Source organism: Nerophis lumbriciformis, linkage group LG14 (assembly GCF_033978685.3).
Source record: "Nerophis lumbriciformis linkage group LG14, RoL_Nlum_v2.1, whole genome shotgun sequence".
NCBI lineage: Eukaryota > Metazoa > Chordata > Actinopteri > Syngnathiformes > Syngnathidae > Nerophis > Nerophis lumbriciformis.
Window position 1 is genome coordinate 27,881,880 of NC_084561.2, and position 26,990 is coordinate 27,908,869.

Consider the following 26,990-nt stretch of genomic DNA (forward strand, 5'->3'; position numbering starts at 1 on the left):
AAACACGGTCTTAGTAGATCATTTGCAACACGCCCAACAATAGTACACACAATTCTATAATTTGCACACTCTAATTAGCGCGTGTTATATGGATATTAGTAGATCAGGCCCTTTGTTTGTTACTATTATATTATATTTGACAAACATAAGTATTTCAGATATTGGTTCTTTGCCGGGATTTCAGTATTTGCAGAGCACCCGCAGTACTTTGGGTCCAAAATTATTTGTTAGTGTTTGTGTTGCGTAAGACAATGTGTAATTTGTATTTTTGGCTTCGTCTCCCACGAATCATATCTTTTAACCTCTGCGGATGTTAACTAGAGATGTCCGATAATATCGGACTCCCGATATTATCGGCGGATAAATGCTTTAAAATGTAATATCGGAAATTATCGGTATCGGTTTCAAAAAGTAAAATGTATGACTTTTTAAAACGCCGCTGTACGGAGTGGTACACGGACGTAGGGAGAAGTACAGAGCGCCAATAAACCGCAACGTGCCGGCCCAATCACATAATATCTATGGCTTTTCACACACACAAGTGAATGCAAACATACTTGGTCAACAGCCATACAGGTCACACTGAGGGTGGCCGTACAAACAACTTTAACACTGTTACAAATATGCGCCACACTGTGAACCCACACCAAACAAGAATGACAAACACATTTCGGGAGAACATCCGCACCGTAACACAACATAAACACAACAGAACAAATACCCAGAACCCCTTGCAGCGCTAACTCTTCCGGGACGCTAAAATATACACCCCACGCTACCCCCTACCCCCCACACTTCAACTCCGACCCCCCCAACCCCACCCACCTCAACCTCCTCATGCTCTCTCAGGGAGAGCATGTCCCACATTCCAAGCTGATGTTTTGAGGCATGTTAAAAAAAATAATGCACTTTGTGACTTCAATAATAAATATGGCAGTGCCATGTTGGCATTTTTTTCCAAAACTTGAGTTGATTTTTTTTGGAAAACCTTGTTACATTGTTTAATGCATCCAGCAGGGCATCACAACAAAATTAGGCATAATAATGTGTTAATTCCACGACTGTATATATCGGTATCGGTTGATATCGGAATCGGTAATTAAGAGTTGGACAAAATCGGAATATCGGATATCGGCAAAAAAAGCCATTATCGGACATCTCTAATTTTAACCCTTTGTTTGCCGCTTGTAGGATAACAAGGTTTGTAAAACTATTTGCATATGTGCCACTATAACCACAGCAAGAAGTGGATACAAACTAGGTATGCAGTATATCAATCAGACATCACTTAATTCTAATAAACACTATAAAACATAACTTGTGACAACTAAACTTGTGAAACATTGGCAAATGTATTGCATTTCATGTTTTCATTGTTGTACTTATGAGTAGTTTTACAGTATGTGATACAACAGACCATTTGTCATGATCCATGTCCCGGATCATATTTTATGTTCTGTTAGTTTTGGGCTTCATAGTTCCTGTTTTTTGTGCACCCTTGATTGTTTTAGTTACCATGGTTACGTATTATTTCCACCTGCCTCTGATTGGTGTTCGCCCGCTCACCTGCTGCCCGGGCACTAATCAGAGGCATTATTTAAACCTGCCTTGCCCTCCAGTCAGTGCTGGAGTATTGTTTGTTGTATGCTGTGGACTCCCTGTTTGATGCAATGCTCTGTTCATGCTTGTTTTCTGGAGATACCATAGTTCATTCTGATGATTTCATGCTTAGTTCATGCTGCTCGTGCCTTGCCAAGTAAGTTTTGTTCATTTATGCCACAGTTTTTGTTTCATGTCCATAGTTCAGGCTAAGTGTTAGCTTTTGTTTCCTGCGTTAAATTGTGCCTTCGCCTTGTGCGCCTTTTTGTTTTCACCTTTTTTTTTTAACATTAAAACCATGTTTTCTTGTAAACCGCCTGTCATCTCTGAATCTTGGGGTTCGTCACCTCCACATCATGACACCGTGTGTATTGGAGTTTATCTCTTGAGTGAGAATGTCATTTATTGATTTTATTAAATTTAAAATTTTGATGTACAAAATTTGAAAAACATTTTGACTATATGATTGCATATTCATTTTTCTGCAGTGTCAAAATGCTCATACGATTCAAATCTCGACCTAAAGCTGTTGAATACTCATAACCAATTTTCTATCTCCGGTTTAACATAGACTGTAGGTTGTGTGCTAAATAGCATTAGAATGATAAAATCCTTTACTGAGCCTATACAAGAAAGTGTATTTTGATTTACTGGTTCTTTGAATAAAACTTTTGATACATAAACTACTGATAATGTTGTCTTCTGGTGTAGCTTTTCTATTCATATGGGACTTTTTCCCTAAGTGCCATGCAAGTCCAACGTAGTATCATCAGACATATTTTAAATACTGTTTAAGGTTGTATTTTTATAGTTGTTTCTCTGACACTAATAGTGAATATGGAAGTAATAATAGCAAAACACAGTGTGGTGGGTTGTAACATTTATCTGCCCCTGCTGCCCTGAGCTGATGTGTCATCGGGTTCCTTTCTCCATAAACAAAAGAACTATGTCGGAAGTGTCTGTCAAACATGGCCTTCCTGATGACTTCCACTTAGACCGCTGCTCCACTACAAAACCGAAACCATTCAAGTCTTGTCCTATCTGAAACATCAACAGCAGCAACACTTAACCACAGTTATGTTTAGAAGTTTCATGATATTGCCCGTGCACGACATAAACAAAATACATTCATAATTAAAATTGCAGCTTTTGCGATAACACATTTATAATGATAATATAAAACCTGACTGACAAATGAATTATATTAATTGCATTATGTGGGTGTGCCTTATGGCAGTGGTTCTCAAATGGGGGTACGCGTACCCCTGGAGGTACTTGAAGGTATGCCAAGGGGTACGTGAGATTTTTTTTAAATATTCTAAAAATAGCAACAATTCAAAAATCCTTTATAAATATATTTATTGAATAATACTTCAACAAAATATGAATGTAAGTTCATAAACTCAGTGAAGCACAAGCTCAGGTTTGTCACTAAAATGTCTGTCAAAAAGAACTGTGAAAAGAAATGCAACAATGCAATATTCAGTGTTGACAGCTCGATTTTTTGTGGACATGTTCCATAAATATTGATAAAGATTTCTTTTTTTGCGAAGAAATGTTTAGAATGAAGTTCATGAATCCAGATGGATCTCTATTACAATCTCCAAAGAGGGCACTTTAAGTTGATGATTACTTCTATGTGTAGAAATCTTTATTTATAATTGAATCACTTTGTTTATTTTTCAACAAGTTTTTTGTTATTTTTTATATATTTTTTTCCAAGTAGTTCAAGAAAGACCACAACAAATGAGCAATATTTTGCACTGTTATACAATTTAATAAATCAGAAACTGATGACATAGTGCTGTATTTTACTTCTTTAACTCTTTTTTTCAACCCAAAATGCTTTGCTCTAATTAGGGGGTACTTGAATTTAAAAAAAAATCCACAGGCGGGTACATCACTGAAAAAAGGTTGAGAACCACTGCCTTATGGATGGTAAAATGGGAAAATTAAAAAAGAAAATGTGTATCATTAATTAATAATTCAAACTAAATGCATAAATGTGATATTAAATGTGTCAATAGTCTATTAAATGTAAAATAACATTTAATATATTACATTTATTATTTAATTATTTAATTATTGATTTATTATTGATTTAATTATTGATTTGAATAATTATTGATTTAATTATTTCATGATTAAATTAATTATTTCACAATTTAATTAATTATTTCATGAAACTGTGTGTCAGGGTTTCACAAACAAATGTTATCTGTCAAACTGATCCATCAAAGTTAATGGGCAGGTCTAGCACACATCCAGTCCAATCATTGCTTTGGTCTGAAGCCTGGAACTTCAAAAGTCTTTCAAAACATGGCTGCCCAAAAAGATATACCCGAACTTTTTGGGGATTTGGTGTTAAATATTTTAGACTTTGCAGAGTTTGTGCAAGCAAGACCTACTGACCCAGAGCATGTAGCAGTTAAAGTAGAACAATTTACCAAACTTGTCGGAGTTATTTGCACACTTTCAGACCAAGATGCCAACTGGCGTTCTCTGGTCGAAGTTATTTGTGTCACCAACCAGGTGTTAGAATTTGCTCACTGACTTAGACAACACACCCGTTTCATTAAAGAATAAGTAGAAGTACTTAATTGATTAATGAAATGATTAAATATATAATTAACTAAATGATTAATAATTAACTAAATATTGAAATGATTAACTAAATATTGAAATAGTTAAATGCACTTTTACATTACATAAATTAATGATATACATTTAATGACTCAATTATGTATTTAATTCCAATTATGATGAATTAATGACACGTTTAAGTAATTAAATATGATTTAATGTTAAGATTTTAGTCCTGACATTCTGTGCGTTGCATGGTGAGGCCCCTCAGTACATCACTGACTTGCTATGTCCCTACTATTCAGGGCGCAGCCTCCGGTCTTCAGGCCAGGGTCTTCTAAAGATCCCAAAAACTCGTTTTAAAACCCGTGGAGACCTGGCATTCCAGACTATAGCTCCCAGACTCTGGAACAATTTGCACCAGTCCCTCCGTGATCTTCTTGACTGTGTTGACACTTTTAAAAAACATCTGAAAACTTCTCTTTTTAGTAAAGCTTTTAGTTAATGCAATTATCATTTTAATCCACTGTTTATAATTTTTATGATGTTGCCCCTGTTGTTTTAAATTGAATTGTTGTTTTACTTCACCTATGTTTTGTATAGCGCTTTGTGATTTTATCTGTGAAAAGTGTTTTATAAATAAAATGTACTTACTTACTTACTTACTTCAATATTTATGTATTTATCACATTTTGTCCCATCTGACCCTTCATAGCACAGGTCTCCAAACCGGATCCAGCCCACCTACGTCCACAATCTGGTCCATGGGAAGTCCCAAGTTAAAGGATATATATTGATCTCTCAAGACATTTTTTATAGGTTTCTGTTATTTAGCTTCATGTCCTGTTTTATTTCTCTACAGCGCACTTATTTTTGTTTCCATTTGCTGTTTGCGTCTTTTTTCCACACTTTCTCCTGTCTGGGCGCTGGCTTCCCTACCTGTCTCCAGTGTTGGGTTGGTTACTGAAAACCAGTAACTAGTTACAGTTACTAGTTACTTTATTTCAAAAGTAACTCAGTTACTAACTCAGTTACTTACACCAAAAAGTTATGCATTACTGTGAAAAGTAACTATTCAGTTACTTATTTTTATTTTTATTTTTAAGGTTCCCATTAATGCCCTTTTAGCCTTCATTTCAGTACTGTTATTGCACTGGAGAATAATACAATCTGTTGATCAACTTGACATGCATTTGCATCACTGAACTCTGCTAAGCAATGTGGTTTACATACAACACACAAAGACAAAGATATGTTTCAAAGGGCCAGTTTATTTTGGGCCAGAACAAATTGACAAAACTATTTTAAATAGCTGCAACATAACATACATAAGTAACCAACTGCATAACAACTACCTTTCACAACATGTCACAACATAGCTGTAAACCTGGCTTCACCCAAGGAAGGCACACATGACATGATTATATGTCATGTCACTATATACCGCACTCATACTGCTATACACAAAGCCTAACCAGGCGTTTTTTTCTCTCAAGGAATTGTGAAATAAAATCATGTCTTCAGGAGATCAACACTGTACTGAAGCCCAGAACACTCTACGCATCTCCCCAGTTTTAGTTTAGAGAAAAGGAAAGCCCACGAGGATCCCTCTTTATGTTTGTGTTCTTTATAGTCTATACATTTAGAGTGATGTGATAATCAAACACTCTGGATGTCTAGAATGAAAGAGTATATAAGATAATTGACAGAGTGTGTGTACCTTCAGTGCTGAATGATGAGCAAAGGCAGAGTTTGGAGTGTCTTCTTTAGCTTGCTTTCCATTTTTATGTACTCACTGTCCAGGTACTTAGAAAATGTTTTCGTGCCATTTGCTGTTTGACGCCGCTATCATACTAATTAGCTGCCTGAAAGCGGGTGACCCCACTGTAGAAATAGCCTGCATGTCTTCTGGCACATACGCTGCCATGGCTCTATCAATGTTGTCCTGGCTAGCAGTCCCTCCGTTAAAATCCTTAGGTGGTGGTGGAGGTGGAGGTGAAGTGGCATCGGAGTCTGTGTCTCTCTTTACTAGCTTCGTCGAAGCATGTTGCTTTTGTAGCTGTTTCAGCAGATTTGAATTGCTGTTTTGGGCAGTAAATAGGATCTTTGATCCAAGACACAACTTACATTTAACAAAAATGTTCTTTTCTTTGTGCTCGACAAAAGAAAAGTAGTGAGAATATCTCCATGTTAAGAAACTCGGCTTCGGCTTTGCCATGATGTCTTGTTAGTAAACACAGACACGCCCCCCCAGCCCACACACACCCACACACACAGAGCGCGCCTCTTCTTTTCTTGTGACACAAGAAGAATCAGAAGGACGACACCGCAGCTGTCCAATAAAACACACTCAGATCTTCTCAGTTTCTAGCCGATACTATATAAAAAATTACGTAAAATAAAGTAGTAACGATAACTGAGTTACTGAATATAAAAAAAAACGCGTTAGACTACTAGTTACTTTGTAACGCGTTAGTCCCAACACTACCTGTCTCTGATTGGCAATCAGGAAACACCTATTCCTAGTTGCCTATCAAGATGCTTTATATGCCAGTCTTGTCCTTTGGATTTTTCGCGTCAATGTTACGTTGCTTCATTGTTTTGTAACTAACTGCGTAGATTTCCTTATAGTTCATGTGCACTTTTTTTGTTATTAAATACATTTTTACTTGCGCTACGCCTGCCGTCTCTGCACCCTGGGCTTACGGCGAACAAAATGTACATAGAAACGTAATGTTTTGGCCTCCGAGTGTATAACAGCTTTTGTTATTCAGTTGAATTTTGACACACTTCAAACATCAACACACACTATTTCCTTCTTGTCACATAAGACCAACCCCTTTGGCCTGCTAAACACCCCCACCTTTGCCTGGTGAAAACAACACAGAGAATGCACGCACACACACACACGTACTAGGTCGTTAACTAAATTGAACACAACTTTGACTTATGCAATGAAGTTACTCCTCAGCTTGTGGCTCCAAGTTATCTGTGCACTTTGGATACATTGCAAGGATGTGACTGTCACTCATCTTTCACAGGACGGTAGGACAAATATTAATAGACTGAGATAGTTGGAGCAAAATAAAACTTGGAAAAATAAATATTGTCATTTAAGTCTCTGTAATGTTTTGTGGTCGTTGTTTCTGGGTTAGATATTTTGCTCCTTAAGGATGAGGCAGACCCGAAATGTTTCACGAGGACAGAGGAGGAGTTCACCTGCTTCTTTGAGACCACAGGAAATAGCACATGCAATTTCTACTACAACATTGGCGAGTATGTCATCAATCAGTATGTTTTGAAGAACTTATTGTCACTAAAAACTGAGTGTTGAGGACTTTACTTGCACTTGCATAGTTTATTATTTAGTAATAATGTGCTTCAGTGTCAGGGAAAAATCTGTTTGCTGAAAATGTTTTACTCTTTTCTTGGTGCAATTTTAATCATATTATAATCCTGAGACTGGTTTAATTGCTCACTGGTACCTTAGTGCACTTGAAATAGTACATGCAAATTAGGGATGTCATTTGATCATTTAAAAAAAAATCAATTGATTAATTTAATTTTTAATCCCTGTATTCTATTGCATTATTATTGTAGTATTTGTTGATGTGTTGTCTACATTAACCTTTTCATGCACAGTACAGTGGCAAGCTATTTGCAAGCTGTTTTCTCATAATGCATACATCTTGATGTCAATGTCGTGCATCAGTTGCTACAAAAAACGTTATTGTGTCATGTTATACACTACTGCTCACGAGTGTTACCATATCTGAGTTGTTATGTATAAATATGCGGAAACAACTACAAATGTGCGCTTCATTCACTAACTGTGTTACAAAATTGATCATTGAGAATAATACATAATGTTGGATATAGAGAACATACAAACCCTTTATTTATTAAATCACAATTATTGAAATTCAACGATTTGGTGCATTTGTAAACAGCTAAAATTATGTACAAAGCAAACTATAAAACTGCTACCCAAGAATGTACAACAATTCTTCTCAATAAAAGAGGAGAACTAAAACCTTAGAGGAAAATCTAATTTAAAACATCTGTATGCTCGTACAACACTTAAAACCTTTAGTATATAGAGACTGTTCAAACTACGAGTGTTCACAAAGTACATAGAAAAGGAATTATTTTGAACATCTTGAACCCTTTTTTTCCTTCTTTTTTTTCTATTGAGACAAAGATTATTTATGTATTTAATATTTGTTTTGCTTACTATGGTATATTATTTATTTATTATTTATTTGTTCACTGTTCTGTTACAGAGAACAAGGACATTGGATACAATTGCTATGGTAAGAAAAGGGGTAGGATTAAATAAGCTCTGCTTCCTCCTACTCCTTTTCGGACGTGCTGTAATGAAACAACTGGAAATGTGTGATGCATTACATTGTATCGTATGCATGTTCCAAATAAACTGAAACTGAACTGTCATCTATCAGTAAGCTGTTGTAACCGCAAAATAACAAAAAGAAAAGCAAGGCAGTTTAGGAATATCTGTAAACCCTGCATGCATTCAAATATGGGGACATTTGTCAACACATTAAATTAAAGTTAAAGTACCAATGATTGTCACACACACACTAGGTGTGGTGAAATTTGTCCTCTGCATTTGACCCACCCCCTGGTTCACCCCCTGGGAGGTGAGGGGAGCAGTGAGCAGTAGCGGTGGCCGCGCCCGGGAATCATTTTTGGTTATTCAACCCACATTTCCAACCCTTGATGCTGAGTGCCAAGCGGGGATACAATGAGTACCATTTTTATAGTCTTTGGTATGACTCTTCCGGGGTTTGAACTCATAAAGGTGAATATAATTGACGATTTTGTGATGTTAGGGAAATTATGATTCATGATGTGTCCACCAAATTGACTTCATGCTATACTGGCTGTATGCTGATATTTTTTTTCACTATTAATTGTGAATAGGAACTGCTACACTGCTCTGGGATCCAACCAGGGTTTAAACTGCATGTTACGAGACGAGAACGCTAGTACACAAGTCAAATAGGTTATTTAAATTAAGAGGAGAAAACTATAGTTTATGGGGGATATTGATTTTTGAAATATGTAAAGTAAGAACGAATATAAAATACAAATGTATTTCAGTTCTAGGAGTTAAATGCTGGAACAAACTCAGTGATGAGTTGAAGACATGTAGTTCTTTGTTAAGGTTTAAGAAAGCCTTGAAAGGTAAAATAATGGAACATTATAAAATATAGCTATGATTACTTCCATCCCATTGATTTTTTGAACGTTGATGTTCCAGGCAATCTAATTTTCAGTGAATGTATAGAATAGGCAAATATAAGCCTTGACTTCAGCCTATTCCTTTTTCGGTTAAGGGGGAGGAATATATTTATAGCTAGAATTCACTGAAATTCAAGTATTTCTTATATATATATATATATATATATATATATATATATAGATAGTACAGTACACAGTAATGAAAACACAGTTGTTCTACTAACTGTACTGTACTTGCTGCTTACTTAAAAAAAAAAAATAACACTTACCTTTCACTATTTGAGTAGCTTTTGTTCTGCCATTTGAGTACTGGTGAGCGATCTCTGAATCCGGGAACATATCCTTCACGGATTTGTTGAAAACATCCGCAAATGAGAACGGGATGTCGCTTGCAAGGTGGCTCATAATACTGCGTTGCCACCACCTTGTGCTTCTCTGACCGTTCATGAGTGACTATATCCATTCGGCCACCGTGTTATGGGTTATAGATAAACCTATGGATAACGGAGACATATATAATAGTCTCCTTTTCAGGTGAGAGGACGCTAAAGGCAGTGCCTTTAAGGCACGCCCCCGATATTGTTTGTCCGGCTGGAAATTTTGGACATTACTACTTGCCGTAGTTTTGAAGCAATGCATGATGGGAATCCGGATGTTGTGTGTCACTGTATTAACGTGTCGGCTGGAATAAACACATGCTGAGAAATAGCTCCATGCCTGCCTACTTTATGGGTTATAGATAAACCTATGGATAACGGAGACATATATAATAGTCTCCTTTTCAGGTGAGAGAGGACGCTAAAGGCAGTGCCTTTAAGGCACGCCCCCAATATAGTTGTCCGGCTGGAAATCGGGAGAAATTCGGGAGAATGGTTGTCCCGGGAGATTATCGGGAGAGGCACTGAAATTCGGGAGTCTCCCGGAAAATTCGGGAGGGTTGGCAAGTGTGGTAGTAGGCCTAAATATAAATTAAAAATAAGGCAGAGGTTTTATTCAACAAGTATATTTCATATTTTTGGCCAATGTAATACTACACACAGTTTGAATAGTAACACTGTGTTTGAACATTTAATCAAGTTACTATTTGGCATACCACTGCATGTGCCACAGTTTGAGAATCACTGGTCTTTATGATATTTATCAAAGGCAACAATTGTGCATGTCCTCACAATCAAGGCGGCCCAGAGAGAAAAGATGTGACCTGTCAATCCAGAGAACGACGGACGGGACGTTCCTCCACATCTGCTCATTCCCGTATTTGGACGTTGTCACCTACGTGGACATACATCTTAAAGTGGTGGAGCAGAACACCAACATCACCATCTGCAGTCGCACTGTCAGTGTGGAAGACCACAGTAAGACTTTTATTTTCCCTCTTCTAAACCAGTCGTTCCTTCATCAATTCATACTAAGTCATCCTATGATGGCCTCGTGCACAGGTGTCAAAGTGACATCATTTCATGTGCTATAATGAAATAACGCGTATCAATAAGGTACTTTCTGTTAAACGCATTTGTTCTTTCCTTCAATTTTCACAGAAAAACTGTACTGTACAGTTGCATATCTTCCTAAAATTGTGTAAAAAGATATTCATACAATACATATACACTATATTGCCAAAAGTATTTGGCCACCTGCCTTTACTCACATATGAACTTGAAGTGCCATCCAATGGAATTGTCCAAAATGTTTTGGGGTCCTGGAGCATTCAAAGTTCCTTTCACTGGAACTAAGGGGCCAAGCCCAACTCCTGAAAAACAACCCCACACCATAATTCCTCCTCCACCAAATTTCACACTCGGCACAATTCAGTCAGAAATGTAGCGTTCTCCTGGAAACCTCCAAACCCAAACTTGTCCATTTTGCACATCCGCTGACCCCTCTCTGTCAGTTTACGTGGCTTACCACTTGGTGGCTGGCTTGCTGTTGTTCCCAAACTCTTCACTTTTCTTATAATAAAGTTGACTTTGGAATATTTAGGAGCGAGTAAATTTCACGGCTGGATTTGTTGCACAGGTGGCATCCTATGACAGTTCCACGCTGGAAATCACTGAGAGCGGCCCGTTCTTTCACAAATGTTTGTGGAAACAGTCTCTATGCCTAAGTGCTTGATTTTATACACCGGGCCAAGTGATTAGGACACCTGATTCTCATCATTTGGATAGGTGGCCAAATACTTTTGGCAATATAGTGTATATATATATATATATATATATATATATATATATATATATATATATATATATATATATCAAATTCTGTCTTTTTTTTTTCAGTTCTCCTGGCCGCACCCTTCAACGTGTCTTTACAGCAAAATGGCGAAGCTGGCCAGCTGCAGGTTTCATGGCTCAGCAGGGTGCCAAAATACTGGGAGGATAAAGTGAAATACAGGATCCGATACTCCTCTGAAGGCATGGGAGAGACGACGAAAGAGGTACAGATGACAAGGAGCATGTGTTGTTATTACATTTATTTATTTTTAAGAAAATTTAAGATAAGCTTGTATTTTAAAATATATTTTTGCCAACTGATGAATCAGTGGGCCTAATAAAAGCAGGGAATTGGTTGTCACAATCATTTTATGCCGCCACCTGTTTCTTAAATGGTGGTATGGAAATGTACATAATTAGGACCAGAGCTCACCTCCATAGTGTTCTCTAGAGCTGTGGTTCTCAAACTTTTTTCACCAAGTGCCACCTCACAAAAATGTGTCTCTCCAAGTACCACCATAATGACCAACCTTAACCTCTAAAGGCCTTAGTGGCCACTTGCGTGGACAGCACCTTTTAGCTCGTATTTCCAAAATTGTGTACACTACTGAATTGGGGTCTTATGCCGACATATGGACACTAATACTGTCATCTGGTGGTGTCAGAAGAGTATAACATACAATGGAATTTGGGAAAAAAAAGTGTAAAAATAAACATTTGCATGTCACTACACATGAAGTACACATTTGTGTACTTATGGACTAAGTACATCATATTAAAAGATGATTTTTAGTTTTTATTCTAAATAGGGTCCAATAAGCCCAAATAGCAAAGAGAAATAAAAAAAAGCATGTAAACAAACAGCTTGGGCCTTAAGAGGTTAATATACAGTAGCGTAATAAGCCTAAGTATTTCTTAAAACCATAGTATAGGTTTTTATTTAACAATTATAAATAATATTTTTGATCACTGTAGCATTACATACAGTTTGAACAGTAACACTGAGTGTCAATATTGCAAAAAAAAAACACTGTACTTTAATAAAGTGGTTATTTGGCATACCACTAGATCAAGGGTCGGCAACCCAAGATGTTGAAAGAGCCATATTGGACCAAAAATACAAAAAACAAATGTGTCTGGAGCCGCAAAAGGTTAAAAGCCTTATATAGTGTTATTATGAAGGCAACACACTAGGAAGTGTCTCAGAGGGTTAGATAACTCCTGGAAATGACTGGCTTAAAACTGCCAAAGGTATAGATGTGTGTGCCCAAATTAAAGGAAAGGACAAGCTGTCTTCTTCTAATGGATTTATTACAATATTTGCAAGCTGGGTAACGTTTACTGTGGTCTGGAACAACATGGTAATGTTTGCTGTGGTCTGGAACAAAATGGTAACGTTTGCTGGGGTCTGGAACAACATGGTAACGTTTGCTGTGGTCTGGAACAACATGGCACATAATCAGAAATGCAGCCAATATTACATACAGATAATGTCTCATGAGACATGCAAATATCAATTAAATACACAGAGTAAAGGAAATTAAATTAACTCAAATATACCTACAGCAGGGTGGAACAGGGGTTAGTGCATGTGCCTCACAATACGAAGGTCCTGAGCAGTCCTGGGTTCAATCTGTGTGGAGTTTGCATGTTCTCCTTGTGACTGCGTGGTTTCTCTCCGGGTACTCCGGCTTCCTCCCACCTCCAAAGACATGCACCTGGGGATAGGTTGATTGGCAACACTAAATGGTCCCTAGTGTGTGCATGTGAATGTGAATGTTGTGTATCTGTGTTGGCCCTGTGATGAGGTAGCAACTTGTCCAGGGTGTACCCCACCTTCCGCCCGAATGCAGCTGATGGATGGATACCTACAAACGAGGCATAATGATGCAATATGTACACACAGCTAGCCTAAATAGCATGTTAGCATTGGATTATTAGCACTCCACGCAAGTCAATAACATCAACAAAGCTCACCTTTGTGCATTCACGCACAGCATAAAATGTTTGATGGACAAAATGAGACAAAGAAGGAGTGGTATGAAACATGTCTTTCTGTGGCAGCGACGGAGAAAGTTGTACACATAAACCAACTGCGGTGAGTTCAAGGACCGGCAAAATTAGTAGGACAAAACGGTGATGGCCAAATACTCTCATCGGTGAAGCATAAACACAAACATATTAAACAGTGGACTTTCTAACAATTAGGAAGGTGTGTGTTGTGTTTTTCCTCCTACAGAAACATTATTAAAACAACAAATATATTTTTCCACCATCTTGTTCCATTTTTGATAAAGCTCCAGGGAGCCACTAGGTCGGTGCTAAAGAGCCACATGCGACCCCCGCACGAGATGAAGCCCACCTACCACTAGTGGTAGGTACGCCTACTACAGTTTGAGAATTACTGCCTTAGAGTAAGACGGCCGAACTTGAGGTGGTAGGACTTTTTGTTTTTCATATCCAATTGTAAATATTCCGCCCTTTCATATTTGACTTTGAGGCTTTTACATAATTGGTTTATAATTAAACAAAGCTATACAGAATCCTTGAACCCCTCGCTACTTTGTGCTTCAAATTTTACGACTTCACTCTATCGCAGTTTTTTAAATTATATTTATCCAAAAATCATATGATTATTCTTTGTTTTTTTGCATTTGACTGCAGCCAATTTTTCAGTCAAAATATGTATATTTTAGCACATTTGAGATATTTTTTTTGCCAAAATCAAGCATTTTCAAAAATAAAATGGTTAATTTAACCTTAAGGAATAAATCTAAGGTAGTGTACTGTATTGTACTCTCATCATTATCATCAAATAAGTTTCTGTATTTTCACAAGTTAGGTTATGTTTTAGAACAGTGTCTGTGTGTGTGTGTGTGTGTGTGTGTGTGTGTGTGTGTGTGTGTGTGTGTGTGTGTGTGTGTGTGTGTGTGTGTGTGTGTGTGTGTGTGTGTGTGTGTGTGTGTTTGCGTGAGTGCGTGTGTGTGTGTGTGCATGCATCTCTATTACTGTACAGTATGTATTATATTTATTACAGTACAATATGTCTTATTTTCTGTTACTATGTCTGCTATATTTGTCAAAAAAGTGTAAAGGTCATCATAGGGGAGTTACTTCATGTCTAGAAGGCTTTAATAATGTTAAAAACTTAGAAACTAAAAATATCATCACAACAGGATCTGGAACCAATTAACAGTGATAAACGAGGGACGACTGTCAAATTGTTATTAGCAAGCTAACTAGTTGTCACGCAGTTGTAAGTCTTGATGCTAGCAAAAAAAACAAGTTGGTTGTCACGTGCACTCATATATTGATTAGAGGTGCTGAAAAAAATCGAGCAAAAGAAGAGCAATTCTCATTCATTAAATAAAATTCAAAATCGATTAATAATTTTTTCTTAAATCAAATTTTATTGTATTCATTTTTTTCAGATTTTTTTAATATTATTTTTTTAACTATTAAGAAGTAAAAATCTAAAAATAAGTTTTTAGGCCATCTCCAGCTTACCCTCTGCGCTTATATGTCAGCAACCTGTAACCTGTTTTTAAAAGTACAAATGTTCGATAATGGCTTTTTTGCCATATTCCGATATTGTCCAACTCGTAATTACCGATTCCGATATCAACCGATACCGATATACAGTATACAGTTGTGGAACTAACACATTATTATGCCTAATTTTGTTGTGATGCCCCGCTGGATGCATTAAACAATGTAACAAGGTTGTCCAAAATAAGAGAACAATTTCAACTCAATTTAAGGAAAAAAGTGCCAACATGGCACTGCCATATTTATTATTGAAGTCACAAAGTGCTTTTTTTTTTTTAACATGCCTCAAAACAGCAGTTTGGAATTTGGGACATGCTCTCCCTGAGATAATCCTGATACCCACTACAACTATGGAAAATACTATACTTTGACTTTCACAAAGAGCATTATTTTATTTTTTTTAAACATGACTCAAAACAGCAGCTACAAAAACAATGAAGGCACACAGCTTCAGTCCAGAGTACACTAGAGTAATAAAGTAAACAATAACATAGTCCTCCTTTAGTGCAAGCAGGCCCGGCCCTAACCAATCTGGCGCCCTAGGCAAGATTTTAGGTGGCGCCCCCCCACATCGGCAGTGAAGTGTATATACTCACAAGAAACCGAATAGCTTTGTCTTTGACCTTTTTTTTTACTTAAAGAAAGCAAATTAACAATCAGAATAGTTAACAAGATAAAAAAAAATATGAATAAATAAATGAATGCAAAAATAAAAAATGAATATATGAAATACAATATTTTTTACATACATATTGCTTAATTAACATTAATGATGTGCACTTTAACAACTAGGCTTACAACTATACCTAATATATAAAGGGGTGGAAAAGTGACTATTACCTGCAGGGCAAACATTAGCTAACCAGAAGGCAATAACAATGTAAACAAAAAACACCTGCTTAAAAGATCTAATACAAATGTCCCTGAGGTATGTAAGGTGGGAGTACTGTAATTACCTAACGTTACATTATTATTTTCCATAACAATTTAGCCCCCTCCACAATATTAACCCGACGTTAAAACAGAACTAGCTATTTATTGATTAGCAATTGCCGAATCATGTAACATTAGCTTAATGCTAAAAAGCCAGGTTACTATCACATTCTGTAACAGACAAATAATTTCATGTAGGCTAACGTTACCTACCTGCTACCTCTGTCTTTTTCTCGTTTCTCCTCCTCTTTTCTCTTTTTTCTTCCCTGGGCACCTGACAGTTTTGGCCGTTTTGACATCTTGTGTTGATTTTTTGATGTGGTGACGTCCAAAAAGAGTCATGATACGGGAAGGGAGGGGGCGTAAAGTTGTAACAAATAATATTTCTATTATATAGGCTTTACTTTGCATTTTAATTAATGTGGGATTATTTTTTGTATTTAGAAATAATAGTACCAACTTTTTTTTTTCTTTCTCCAACATTTGTGGCACTGGCGTGGCGCCCCCTGATGGACAGCGCCCTTAGCATTTGCCTATACGGCCTATGCCACGGGCCGGCCCTGAGTGCAAGACTGCCTGGTATACTGTACAACAGGAAATTATAAACTGGGCTCAATCTGCCCTGCTCTAACGTATTTGTATGAGTAACACAAATGTGCTGCAAGCTAGTGGTGAGTGCTTGAAGTGGCCTAGCAGTCAGCCAGAGCTTCTGAAATGCTGCGCCATGCAGGGCAGACTAGCCATACCGAACTCCACCGTAGCTTTTGCCATACTGCGTGCGTTGTCCCTGACCACAACGTGGGCTTTCGCCTTGGGGTGGTTTTTGTTGTATTTTTGTTTTTTCTCGGCAGAGACTTTAAGCGACAACTGTGTGATACTACTTTTTTTCAGTGTTTGCTTTTCATCCATCTTCCGCTTGTATTCATCGCGTATCTCCTTTTGATTCTTGAAGAAGTGGGAGATCAAATTGCTCGTATTAAAGGAAGACATCTTGGTTCCTCCTCACATAACCAACTTTTTGCAGTCATTGCAAATTGACAGTTTTTTTTCCCCGTCAGACACACTTTAAAATAATCCCAAACCATAGACATGTTAGTCAGTCAGTCACCGAGCGAGCTTGCTTGTTAGCCACGGCTACAGCACCGGCAACAACACACTCTTGTTGTTGTTATGCTACGCTCGCGGCGGTTTGATGAGGTCATCAAGTGTCGCCAGTAAACCTCTCATGCTGCAGTCGTCAACTCCTGTGTAGTGTGTGGGAGAGGGGGAAGGGGAGAGGGGAGAGGGGAGAGGGGAGAGGGAAGGGGCTGCTGACTGGGAGACGCAACGTCCGCGTTTTACCGGATATGTACCGCTCCGTACAGCTGCGTTTTAAAAAGTCATTAATTTAACTTTTTGAAACTGATACCGATAATTTCCGATATTACAATTTAATGCATTTATCGGCCGATAATATTGGCAGGCCGATATTATCGGACATTTCTATTTAAAAGGTTTTATTATCATTCTTATACAAAATAATATATCGCAAGAATCGGTTTTAATCGAGATTTGTTTCGAATTGACAAACAATTTGTAATTGAATCGTCACCCCAATTGAAATTGAATCGTGAGTTGTAAGATTCACATCCTTAATATTCATACATACAGTAAGCTGGCCCAAATATATGTTTTCGGTTGTTCCTTGCTCATTTTGTGTTAAGATGCAACAATATTAAACATTCTAATTGTTTTCCTTTTAAAAGAAAAACATTAGTTTTACCTCTACAAAAATATTGTGACAGCCAACCCAATATAGCAGGGGTGTCAAACTCCTTTTCATTGAAAGCCACATTGCAGTTATGTTTGCCCTCAGAGGGCTGCTTTTAGCGATGAGTAATGTATGAATATACATGTATTTATATAATACATTAACAATGTATTTTTTTACATAAGCTGCAAAAAAATATTAAAAATGTACTTCCAAAACTGGCAGCTCAGTCACCAGAATTTTAAAGTAAAAGAAGTGGGGGTTTTTTAAAGCATATAAAAAAATTTAATAAATGAAATGGAATAGAGAAATAATACCACTGTTTTAGCTGTAAAATTCAAGCAACAGAGCTGCCAGTTTTTGTTAGTTTTTGTACCATAAAATCTTGTTGTTTTAATGTTTTTTTTGTGTGTCTTTTGTTTTAGTGTCTTACTGTATATGGGAAAAAAACAGTACCAAAGTTGATTTTACGGTAAAAAATTAAACTGTAAAATCTATTGTCAATTTTACAGTCTCCAATGTGATTGATCATTTGTTTTGAAATCATTTAAGTACAAATATTTTTGGAATACTTGATAATATAATATTTTGATTTTGATAATATTGAATTTCTTCAAAGACATGCAATTGCATGCAGTACATCAATCAATCAATCAAAGTTTATTTATATAGCCCTAAATCACAAGTGTCTCAAAGGGCTGCTGCACAAGCCACAACGACATCCTCGGCTCAGATCCCACATCAGGGCAAGAAAAAAACTCGGCATACAATGAGAAACCTTGGAGGGGACCGCAGATGTACGAACCAAGCCAGGGCCGGCCCGTGGCATAGGCCGTATAGGCAAATGCTAAGGGCGCCGTCCATCAGGGGGCGCCACGCCAGTGCCACAAATGTTGGGGGAAAAAAAAAAAAAAAGTTGGTACTATTATTTCTAAATACAAAAAAATAATCCCACGTTAATTAAAATGCAAAGTAAAGCCTATTTAATAGAAATATTATTTGTTACAACATTACGCCCACCCCCCTCCTCCCCCCGCACGGTGCGCCCCCTCCCTTCCCGTATCATGACTCTTTTTGGACGTCACCACATCAAAAAATCAACACAAGATGTCAAAACGGCCAAAACTGTCAGGTGCCCAGGGAAGAAAAAAGAGAAAAGAAGAGGAGGAGAAACGAGAAAAGACAGAGGTAGCAGGTAGGTAACGTTAGCCTACGGCGTGGCGCAGTGGAAGAATGGCCGTGCGCGACCCGAGGGTCCCTGGTTCAATCCCCACCTAGTACCAACCTTGTCATGTCTGTTGTGTCCTGAGCAAGACACTTCACCCTTGCTCCTGATGGGTGCTGGTTAGCGCCTTGCATGGCAGCTCCCTCCATCAGTGTGTGAATGTGTGTGTGAATGGGTAAATGTGGAAGTAGTGTCAAAGCGCTTTGAGTACCTTGAAGGTAGAAAAGCGCTATACAAGTACAACCCATTTATTTATTTACATGAAATTATTTGTCTGTTACAGAATGTGATAGCTTAATGCTAAAAAGACAGCTACTAGTAGCTGGCTTTTTAGCATTAAGCTAATGTTACATGATTCTGCAATTGCTAATCAATAAATAGCTAGTTCGGTTTTAACGTCGGGTTAATATTGTGGAGGGGGCTAAATTGTTATGGAAAATAATAATGTAACGTTAGGTAATTACAGTACTCCCACCTTACATTCCTCAGGGACATTTGTATTAGATCTTTTAAGCAGGTGTTTTTTGTTTACATTGTTATTGCCTTCTGGTTAGCTAATGTTTGCCCTGCAGGTAATAGTCACTTTTCCACCCCTTTATATATTAGGTATAGTTCAGTGACGTGCGGTGAGGTTGATGGCTGGTGAGGCACTGACTTCATCACAGTCAGATTTACAAACATATGAACCCTAAAGAGTATCTTATTCACCATTTGATTGGCAGCAGTTAACGGGTTGTGTTTAAAAATTCATACCAGCCTTCTTCCCTGCTTGGCACTCAGCATCAAGGGTTGGAATTGGGGGTTATTAAATCACCAAAAATGATTCCCGGGCGCGGTGAACAAGGGGATGGGTCAAATACAGACGACAAATTTCATTACACCTAGTGTGTGTGTGACAATCATTGGTACTTTAACTTAACTTTAACTTTACACATACAAACTGTAGCACACATAAAAGCACATTTAATGAAAAAAAAGTTATTATGTTCTTACCTTTACTTACAAATTAAGTCCATGCGCCGCAACTAAAGCCCTCACTTAAACTTTCCACGTGCAAGATTGAATCTATTTAAAAAAGTGTAACCGAGGGTTTATAAATGTCGCCTATACTGTATGAAACTACAAAATAACAAACACGGAGGCTCCAGTTTACACGAGGACCACATTATTTACCTACTTTCAAAAACTTCCGCTCCATCCCATGTCATCACTTCCGCTCTTAGCGCCTTCAAAATAAGAGCTCGAGGCATATACTGTATAACAGCGCATAACAGGAACTTAACATCACAAAGAGGAAAGCCCATGAAAATAGGTTACAAAAGTTATTTAACAAGAAGCCAAAAAGTGCAAAAACAATAATGTTCGTGTTGGAGGAGTTGTGAATTAGATACACCTGCAGTCTGCAGGTGTACGTAATGTTGTGGCCCTGCAGTCATTCACAACTCCTCCAACACGAACATTATTGTGTTTGCACTTTTTGGCTTCTTATGAAATAACTTTTTTAAATACATTCAATCTTGCACGTGGAAAGTTTAAGTGTGGGCTTTAGTTGATATAACACTCCTGTGTTATATCAACGGTGGGGGTGCAGGAGGCGGGATTACTGCGAGCCTCAGCCAGTGCGTCTTTTGCAGCCGTTTTATGATCGCTCAGCACAAGAAATACGTTACACACATACAGTTGTTGACAAAATACACTGTACATTATATACCTCAGCTAACTAAACTATGGAAATGTATAATATAATTCATATAGCAATACAGTCTCACTGCACAGCAGGCCAGCAGTTAGCCGAGTCCCGAATCCATGTTGAGGCACTGAGTGACGTGCCTCAACTGGCTGCTGTTCACCGCACCGTCTCTTCTCAGTATTTGAACGGCAAATGTGAAAATTCAGCGATTTTTAATAAAAATAATCTAAAACTGGTGAAGTTAAATGGAAAATAACTTTATAGTATAATCACTGGATACATATAACAATTTAATAAATTTTTTTTCTTTTTAAATTTTTTTTCTTTCCATGATGGCAGGTGAGGCCCCGCCTCACCTGCCTCTAGTGACTGCATGTCACTGGTATAGTTGTAAGTAAAAAAAAAAAAGGTCAAAGACAAAGCTATTCGGGTTCTTGTGAGTATATACACTTCACTGCCGATGTGGGGGGGCGCCACCTAAAATCTTGCCTAGGGCGCCGGATTGGTTAGGGCCGGGCCTGAACCAAGCAACTAATTATTTAGTAAGCATTTCAACAGCTGCATATTCTGATAGAATCATTTCTCATTTTAAAACAACAGTATAAAGTACAACTTTTGTCCCAATGATCCAGTAACTTGAATGTAGATTATTTCTCAGCATGTTTTATTTGTATATGTTCATATAACAAAAATGTAATTGAATAATAATACATTACAAAAAATAAAGTTTACAGCATTGAATAGATTCTGAGTCAGTCCATCAAATTGGTGTAATTTATTTCCCTTGGGGGGGTTGGACTCTGACTTTGTCACGGATTCTGTTCATAACTTTTTGTTGTGTTCGACGGGGAAGGAGACGACACAGCAATGGGAATACAACTCAACAGTTTTATTTGAGCTTGATTATGAGGTGGAGTGTGTATGCTACTATGTATGTTTGCAGGACTAAGTGAAATGTTACAATGAATATTTACCAGTGGTTGTTGTGAGTGCGTGTTGAGTGAGAATGCGACCATTTCAGGAGGGCGAGGCAGATAGGAGAATCCGTGATACAAGCGGGGGTCCGTGGGGCTGAGAGGGGCGTCAAGAGGTCCGAGTCCAAAGTGGGGGTCGAGGATCGAGGGAGGCAATCAGAATCCAGAGGGGTCCAGAGAAGTGAGGCACACAGCTCACCTCCAAGGCGACAGAGGGAATTTGCAAGCAGAGACTACGTTCCAGCGTTGGTTCTCTGGACACGCTGGCTTTTATGGGGAGTGGTGTCATCAGCAGCAGGTGTGTCAATTGATGATTGCGCGCAGCTGTGCTGGCGCTTGGCAGCAGAAGCAGAGTGTGTATGGGCGTGTCCTGCAGCGTGTGTTGACAAAGGAACAGCTGACTGTGCACGTGCCGTAACACTTTTATGGACATAATTTTTAGGCACAGTCAGGGCATTGAGGGGATCCGGTTTGGTGGCTGCAGGATTAGGTCTCTGCTTTTTGCAGATGATGTGGTCCTGATTGCTTCATCTGGCCAGGATCTTCAGATCTCACTGGATGGGTTTGCAGCCGAGTGTGAAGCGACATGATTTTTAATGTCAAAATGGAAATAACAAATATATTTAGTAAGAAAATATTAAGCATTTTATTAACGCATATTATTTCCAGGCTTTCGCGGGCCACATAAAATAATGTGGCGGGCCAGATTTGGCCCCCGGGTCTTGAGTTTGACACAAGTGCCATATAGTATTGGACAACCATCCTGTGATGTGGTTGGTTGTCACATGTGTCAGAGTCTTTGATAGTTTATTACATCGTTGTTACAATGAGTTGGACAAAGAGGAATACACAGTTCAGGTCAAACCTTTAAGCTTCATTAGAATCTAAGACTAACTATTGAAATATTTTTAGATGAGGAATAATTCACACTGGAGTAAAAATTCCGTCAACTAATTGTCTCCTATTGTACACAACATGGTTAAAATGATCTGTTCAAAACATTTTATTTGTACTCCAGGGAATTGAAAAGTGGGATGACACGGTGGTGCTAGGACCGCTTATCCCAGCGGAAGAGGTCCAAATCCAGGTCGCAGTCAAGTGTGCCAACAGTGACAATGCAGGACACTGGAGTCCCTGGTCAGATTCTGCAAAGGAGATGGTGCCACAAAGTGCAGGTGTGTACTGCTGATAGTGGGGGGAAAGTGTATGTGCTAAGGTTTTTAGAATAATTAAGAGGGATACAATTTGAATAAATAAAAATAATTTTGACATTTGCAATTTAAGATTATCAGTGGATGATACTGGGGATTTTGGTTTTGAAACGATACCAAGTAAATACAGGACTATAGTATCATTGAATAAGTTAATGGATTTTGATAGACAGTTGCGATAGCCAATCAGATCACAAATTGTTGTCAGTAAGGCCTTCTAGATGGCCTGTGATTGGATACTCATCGGGACTGTTAGCGGATGAATTTGAGAACACATAGAGTTGAGAGACAGTTGCAATAGCCAATCAGATCACAAGTTGTTGTCAGTAGCCTATCTAAGTAGCCAGACGTTAACGAGACTGTGATTGGATACTCACTTGTCATTCCAAAGTGAGTATCCATTCACAAGTTTCAATTTAGCAGGAAGCGGGAAGTTTTGCGCCGTAGCCAAACCGCGATAGCCGAGAAGGAGTACAAAACGTTGAGTGGTGGCAGATATATATTTGCAAGGCCATTTTCAAGAAGGATATTTAAAGAGAAACTACATCTTGTGAGCAACGTTCCCTCTAAGGTGCGCGCCTGCGCAATTGCGCACTGCTCAAGCGTCCTCTGCGCACAGCAAATATATACCGCGCACCAAATCAAATCCCATCTGAATTCTAAACAAAATCAACACATTTATTCTGTGTAATTTTGCAATGCAACTCTGAGTGACAGTGACAACAAGCGGCCCTAACGGTGTTCGTCAACACCGTCCAATTGAACACCGTTCAATTATTGTAACGTCTATCGAGATGCTTCGAGGACAGGAATTATATCGATCATTTTATTGAGCAAAACTGTTTATATTCGGCCATAACCACACCAAAAACATGAGTAAAAAACTTCTATCTCGAAAAACTAGTCATTTTCTGCCGTGTCACCAACACGCATAGCACTAAGCCACTGGTGCGTTTATAGCCACACAAAAAGTCGGACAACTCAAACACCACACAAAATTACACTATGACTCTTCAGTCATACGCGTGCTTATTCTACTGTCATTTATTATTAATGCTAATTTATTGATATTAATCATGGAATGCTGTAACTAGAGAAAGTTACAGGAATGCACACTTCATCCTATGCTTACATTTCATTGTGCAACATGAGGGTGTTTAAGGGCAACTAAATGTGATCTCTGAAAGGGGTACAAATGATTTCCAAAGCAGGACCCCCACCCAGACATATTGTACAATACTAATCCATAGCTTATGAAAAACAAGATTTCTTTTATTTTCATTACAAGTGGGCCAAATCACTAATATTACTAAATAATCTCATGAAAATGACTCCTCTCATTTGAGTGTTATTATAAAAGATTGGTTTGAGACAGGTGTGCTGCTGGTATTGCCACGTGTGATGTTGCTCACATGTGCTCCACTGAATGCTCAGGGAGTTTTTGTGTTTGCTCAGACACATGAACAATTAGAGGGAACATTGCTTGTGAGACCATGTCAGCCAACCCCAGAAGCTAGCTCAGCTGTTCTGGCGATGAAATGCTCACCATTTCCACTCGAATAAGCCGACGACGAGGGGTAACGCTGGCTTATACTGCGTCGAATAGGTCCTACTAATTGTCCATGCATCCATCCATTTTCTACCGCTTGTCCCTTTTTTTGGAGTCACGGGGGGTGCTGGAGCCTATCAGCTGCATTCGGGCGGAAGGCGGTGTACACCCTGGACAAGTCGCCACCTCATCGCAGGGCCAACACAGATAGACAGACAACATTCATTAATTCTAATATTATTATTTTTTTACTTTTAATATGTTTTTTGCAATTTTAATTTTGATAGTACCACATAAGATATGTTTTATTTGCTGATGCCTTTTAATTGATTTTGAAATGCGCCAGAAAATAACCCGTTTTTTATACTGTTGATGTGATTAGGGCGTAAATGTTCCTGTATAGTATTTTTCCAGCAATGGTCATGTTGTCACATCCATCCATCCATCCATTTTCTACCGTTTGTCCCTTTTGGGGTTGCGGGGGGTGCTGGAGCCTATCTCAGCTGCATTCGTGCGGAAGGCGGGGTACACCCTGGACAAGTCGCCACCTCATCGCAGGGCCAACACAGACAGATAGACATTCACACTCACATTCACACACTAGGGCCAATTTAGTGTTGCCAATCAACCTATCCCCAGGTGCATGTCTTTGGAGGTGGGAGGAAGCCGGAGTACCCAGAGGGAACCCACGCAGTCACGGGGAGAACATGCAAACTCCACACAGAAAGATCCCGAGCCCGGGATTGAACTCAGGACTACTCAGGACCTTCGTATTGTGAGGCACATGCACTAACCCCTGTTCCACCGTGCTGCCTGTTGTCACATCAATTATTGTATTTTGAGAGGTCATCTTTGAAGTGGGACATCACTGAAAGCCTAGGTGGGAAACGCCTGGCCCGCCACTGCAATACAGCATTTATTTTGATACCCAATTACTAGAAAGAGTAAGCATTTATATTAATTTCCTTATTGTAGATCAATTGTAAATTTTTTCTTTGCAGAGGACGTTTCACTGAAGTGCTACACCTGTGACCTGCAAACAGTCACCTGCCATTGGAACGTCAGCAGATACAGCCAACCAAGACTTTTCTACAAAATGCACCTGAGGTAGCAGTTCCAATCTTGTCATTCTTATTATACACATAAATCTCTGCCTAAAAAAATGCACAAACAACATTTAGTTTTTCTGAGAGAAACACAACCTGAATGTATTTGAATTGCAGTGAGTCTTTGGGCTGGACTGACTGGACAGAGTGTCTGCATGACGGGATGCTGACCGACCAATGCAGTTTTCAGGGAGAAACGTCTAGAAAAGTCCTAATCAAACTAAGCAGTCCCACAGTTCCACTCAGCAGAACCTTTTACAGCCAAGAGTTCACAATCCAAAACATCGGTGAGTGAACCTCTTTATTAAATATGGATCGCATCACACAGAGCATTATCTGATACTCGTTCACGTTTTGTTTGATAGTTAAAACATCTCCACCAGCTGATCTGAGAGGATCTCTGGAGGGAGGGAGATTGTGTTTGACATGGGAGGCACCTCATATCATTACTCTGTCTGCCCACATGCAATATGAAGTTGGCTGCCAAATCAGAGAGAGCAAATCATGGCTGGTAGGTTTTTGCCCTTTCTAACATGCTAATTCACTAATGACACTCAAGTTTTTCCCCACTAATAAGGAGTTACTAAACCTGCAGTGCAGGGGTGTCAAAACTGAAAACCAAAAAATCAAAGAATGCATACATATATTTTTTTATTATTTTAAAAAGACAAAAATATTTTGCATAATTATGTTTAAAACAGTGTTTTTCAACCTTTTTTGAGCCAAGGCACATATTTTGCGTTTCACCAGGAGAAATCATTAAAAAAACAAAACTCAGTTGACAGTAAAAAGTCGTTGTCGCAATTGTTGGACTTTAAACCATAACCAACCATGCATCAATATAGCTCTTGTCTCAAAGTAGGTGTACTGTCACCACCTGTCACATCACGCCGTGACTTATTGTGAGTTTTTTTTGGTGTTTTCCTGTATGTAGTGTTTTAGTTCTTGTCTTGCGCTCCTATTTTTGGTGTTTTTTTCTCTTTCTTTGGTATTTTCCTGTAGCAGTTTCATGTTTTCCTTTGAGCGATATTTACCGCATGTACTTTGTTTTAGCTTTTAAAAATATTTTAGTTGTCTTTATCCTTTTTCGTGGGGACATTGTCGATTGCCATGATGTACATTGTGGACGCCACTTTGCTCCACAGTAAGTCTTTGCTGTCGTCCAGCATTCTGTTATTGTTTACTTTGTAGCCAGTTCAGTTTTAGTTTCATTCTGCATAGCCTTCCTTAAACTTTAATGCCTTTTCTTAGGGGCACTCACCTTTTGTTTATTTTTTGTTTAATCATTAGATACATTTTTACCTGCACGCTGCCTCCCGCTGTTTCCGACATCTACAAAGCAATTA

The 26,990-nt window shown here is 38.4% G+C and overlaps 1 protein-coding gene across 1 annotated transcript in view; it reads left to right on the top strand.

The window, feature by feature from the left end:
• The first annotated feature begins 7,103 nt into the window (after nt 1-7,103).
• mpl (MPL proto-oncogene, thrombopoietin receptor) overlaps nt 7,104-26,990 on the top strand; it is a 28,426-nt gene continuing 8,539 nt past the window's right edge. Inside the window, exons 1-8 of the mRNA XM_061976359.2 lie at nt 7,104-7,227; nt 7,338-7,458; nt 10,624-10,802; nt 11,724-11,881; nt 22,797-22,953; nt 25,540-25,645; nt 25,762-25,931; nt 26,010-26,155. Of these exons, the coding sequence (XP_061832343.2) occupies nt 7,137-7,227; nt 7,338-7,458; nt 10,624-10,802; nt 11,724-11,881; nt 22,797-22,953; nt 25,540-25,645; nt 25,762-25,931; nt 26,010-26,155 (1,128 nt within the window). The 5' untranslated portion in view covers nt 7,104-7,136. The remainder of the gene's footprint in view (nt 7,228-7,337; nt 7,459-10,623; nt 10,803-11,723; nt 11,882-22,796; nt 22,954-25,539; nt 25,646-25,761; nt 25,932-26,009; nt 26,156-26,990) is intronic.